This window comes from Homarus americanus, unplaced genomic scaffold (assembly GCF_018991925.1).
Source record: "Homarus americanus isolate GMGI-L3 unplaced genomic scaffold, GMGI_Hamer_2.0 scaffold56009, whole genome shotgun sequence".
NCBI lineage: Eukaryota > Metazoa > Arthropoda > Malacostraca > Decapoda > Nephropidae > Homarus > Homarus americanus.
The window spans coordinates 4288230-4292162 of NW_024739542.1; the positions used below are offsets into that span (position 1 = coordinate 4288230).

General features: G+C 50.3%; 1 protein-coding gene across 1 annotated transcript in view; it reads left to right on the plus strand.

Annotated features, from left to right (window-relative positions):
• Positions 1 to 824: 824 nt before the first annotated feature.
• Positions 825 to 3933, plus strand: part of LOC121874815 (nascent polypeptide-associated complex subunit alpha, muscle-specific form-like) — a 4589-nt gene continuing 1480 nt past the window's right edge. The window contains exons 1-2 of the mRNA XM_042379101.1: positions 825 to 1088; positions 2112 to 2384. Coding sequence (XP_042235035.1) covers positions 825 to 1088; positions 2112 to 2384 — 537 coding nt within the window. The remainder of the gene's footprint in view (positions 1089 to 2111; positions 2385 to 3933) is intronic.

The following is a 3933-nucleotide window of genomic DNA, read 5'->3' on the forward strand; positions in this document are numbered from 1 at the left end:
GTCCCAGGGGCTCTCATAACGACGGCGACGCCTCCAGGGGTCCTTTCAGGGGTGTCATTCCCTCAGGAACTCTGCCAAGGGTCCCCAAAGGCCCTATGACATGCTTGTTCGGTGTCTCAAATATATTACATACTTCCAGCAGTCCCTTACAGAACTGTGATTGGTGAACTATTCTTTTAACCCACCAAATTACAGCCAATAGGAGAAGAAAACAGTCAGTCAGCACAACACCTCAACTTATGTTTTCCTGTTGGATATATTCTATGTTACCTTCTTCAGAATGCGAAGATATTGGAAAAGTCTTGGAGGGGTGTATATATTGAACGTTGCATCTACCACCTTGTTTAGCTGTCTCATTTATATTACATACTTCCAGCATTCCCGTACTGAACTGTCATTGGTGGACTATTTTTTTAACCCACCAAATTACAGCCAATAGGAAAAGAGAGCAGTTAGTCAGCACAACACCTCAACTTATGTTTTCCTGTTGGATATTATTCTCTGTTACCTTCTTCAGAATGCGATGATAATGGAAAAGTGATGGAGGGTGTATTTATTTAGAGTAGCATCAACCAAAATTCAAAATAACGCAAAAACTACTGCACACAAGGGCCCTACAGGTTTGGCGCTCCCAGGGGCCCTCCTAGGGGCAACGGTGCCAACAGGGGCCAATGAAGGGGTGCCGACGCCTCATTGGACCTTCTCAGGGGTCGCAGCGCCTCCAGGGACCCTTCCACGGGAGGCGGCACTCCTAGCACCCTCCCAGGGGCGCCCGTGCCCCAAGGAGCCCTCTCTGGGGCGGCACTTCCCCCAGGGACTTTCCCATGGGTGGTGGGGCTCCCAGAAACCCATTCAAGAGCTCTGGGGACCTAAGGGGCGGCGGAGGAACCAGGGACTTTCCCAGGGATAACGGCGCCCCCGAGACACTCCCAGTTATAAAAGCGTCCCAGGGACCTTTCCAGGGACCCTTTCCAGTGCTGTGGGGCTCCCAGAGGATCTCCCATAGGTGCTTGCAGCCGAGCGATCGTTCGAGGGGCCGCGACGTCCCCAGGGACCCTCCCAAGGGCGGTTACGTCCCACGGGCTATCGTAATGGGGGCGGCGCTCCCAGGGGCCCTATCAGTGGTGCCGTTCCCCCAGGGACTCTGCCCTATGACATGCTTGTTCGCTGTCTCAGATATATTACATACTTCCACCAGTCCCTTACTGAACTGTGATTGGTGGACTTTTCTTTAACCCACCAAATTGCAGCCAATAGGAGAAGAGAACAGTCAGTCAGCTCAACACCTCAACTTATGTTTTCCTGTTGGATATTATTCTCTGTTACCTGCTTCAGAATGCACTGATATTGGAAAAGTGTTGGGGGGTGTATATATTTAACGTTGCATCTACCAGCTTGTTTCACTGTCTCATATATATTACATACTTACAGCAGTCCCTCACTGAACTGTGATTGGTGGACTATTTTTTTAAACCCCCAAATTACAACCAATAGGAGAAAAGAACAGTCAGTCAGCACAACGCCTCAACTTATGTTTTCCTGTTGGATATTATTCTCTGTTACCTACTTCAGAATGGGATGATACTGGAAAAGTGATGGAGGGTGTATTTATTTAGCGTAGCATCAACCAATTGTTTAGTTGTCTCATTTATATTACATACTTCCAGTATTCCTCTGCATTCGAACTGTCATTGGTGGACTATTTTTAACCCACCAAATTACATACAGCCAATAGGAAAAGAGAGCAGTTAGTCAGCACAACACCTCAACTTATGTTTTTCTGTTGGATATTATTCTCTGTTACCTTCTTCAGAATGCGATGATAATGGAAAAGTGATGGAGGGTGTATTTATTTAGAGTAGCATCAACCAAAACTCAAAATAGCGCAAAAACTACTGCACACAAGGGCCCTATAGGTTTGGCGCTCCCAGGGGCCCTCCTAGGGGCAACGGTGCCAACAGGGACCAATGAAGGGGTGCCGACGCCTCATTGGACCTTCTCAGGGGTCGCAGCGCTTCCAGGGACCCTTCCACGGGAGGCGGCACTCCTAGCACCCTCCCAGGGGCGCCGGTGCCCCAAGGAGCCCTCTCTGTGGGCGGCACTACCCCTAGGGACTTTCCCATGGGGGTGGGGCTCCCAGAAACCCATTCAGGAGCTCTGGGGACCCAAGGGACGGCGGAGCAACCAGGGACTTCCCAGGGATAACGGCGCCCCCAGAGACACTCCCAGTTATAAAAGCGTCCCAGGGACCTTTCCAGGGACCCTTTCCAGTGCTGTGGGGCTCCCAGGGGATCTCCCATAGGTGCTTGCAGCCGAGCGATCGTTCGAGGGGCCGCGACGTCACCAGGGACCCTCCCAAGGGCGGTTACGTCCCACGGGCTATCGTAATGGCGGCGGCGCCCCCAGGGGCCCTATCAGTGGTGCCGTTCCCCCAGGGACTCTGCCCTATGACATGCTTGTTCGCTGTCTCAGATATATTACATACTTCCACCAGTCCCTTACTGAACTGTGATTGGTGGACTTTTCTTTAACCCACCAAATTACAGCCAATAGGAGAAGAGAACAGTCAGTCAGCTCAACACCTCAACTTATGTTTTCCTGTTGGATATTATTCTGTTACCTTCTTCAGAATGCACTGATATTGGAAAAGTGTTGGGGGTGTATATATTTAACGTTGCATCTACCAGCTTGTTTCACTGTCTCATATATATTACATACTTCCAGCAGTCCCTCACTGAACTGTGATTGGTGGACTATTTTTTTAAACCCCCAAATTACAACCAATAGGAGAAAAGAACAGTCAGTCAGCACAACACCTCAACTTATGTTTTCCTGTTGGATATATTCTTTGTTACCTTCTTCAGAATGCGAAGATATTGGAAAAGTCTTGGAGGGGTGTATATATTGAACGTTGCATCTACCACCTTGTTTAGCTGTCTCATTTATATTACATACTTCCAGCATTCCCGTACTGAACTGTCATTGGTGGACTATTTTTTTAACCCACCAAATTACAGCCAATAGGAAAAGAGAGCAGTTAGTCAGCACAACACCTCAACTTATGTTTTCCTGTTGGATTTTATTCTCTGTTACCTTCTTCAGAATGCGATGATAATGGAAAAGTGATGGAGGGTGTATTTATTTAGAGTAGCATCAACCAAAATTCAAAATAGCGCAAAAACTACTGCACACAAGGGCCCTATAGGTTTGGCGCTCCCAGGGGCCCTCCTAGGGGTAACGGTTCCAACAGGGGCCAATGAAGGGGTGCCGACGCCTCATTGGACCTTCTCAGGGGTCGCGGGGCCTCCAGGGACCCTTCCTAGGAAGGCGGCACCCCTAGCACCCTCCCAGGGGCGCCGGAGTCCTTAGGAGGCCTCTCTGGGGGCGGCGCTGCCCCCAGGGACTCTCCCATGGGTGTTGGTGGTCCCAGAAACCCATTCAGGAGCTCCGGGGACCCAAGGGACGGCGGAGCAACCAGGGACTGTCCCAGGGATAACGGCGCCCCCAGAGACACTCCCAGTTATAAAAGCGTCCCAGGGACCTTTCCAGGGACCCTTTCCAGTGCTGTGGGGCTCCCAGGGGATCTCCCATAGGTGCTTGCAGCCGAGCGATCGTTCGAGGGGCCGCGACGTCCCCAGGGACCCTCCCAAGGGCGTTACGTCCCACGGGCCCTCATGCTGCAACGTCCGCCTCCTAAGGTCCTTTCAGGGGTGTCATTCCCTCAGGGACTCTGCCAAGGGTCCAAAGGCCCTATAACATGCTTGTTCAGTGTCTCAAATATATTACATACTTCCAGAGTCCTTACAGAACTGTGATTGGTGAACTATTCTTTTAATCCACCAAATTACAGCCAACAGGAGAAAACAGTCAGTCAGCACAACACCTCAACTTTGTTTTGCTGTTGGATATATTCTCTGTTACCTTCTTCAGAAT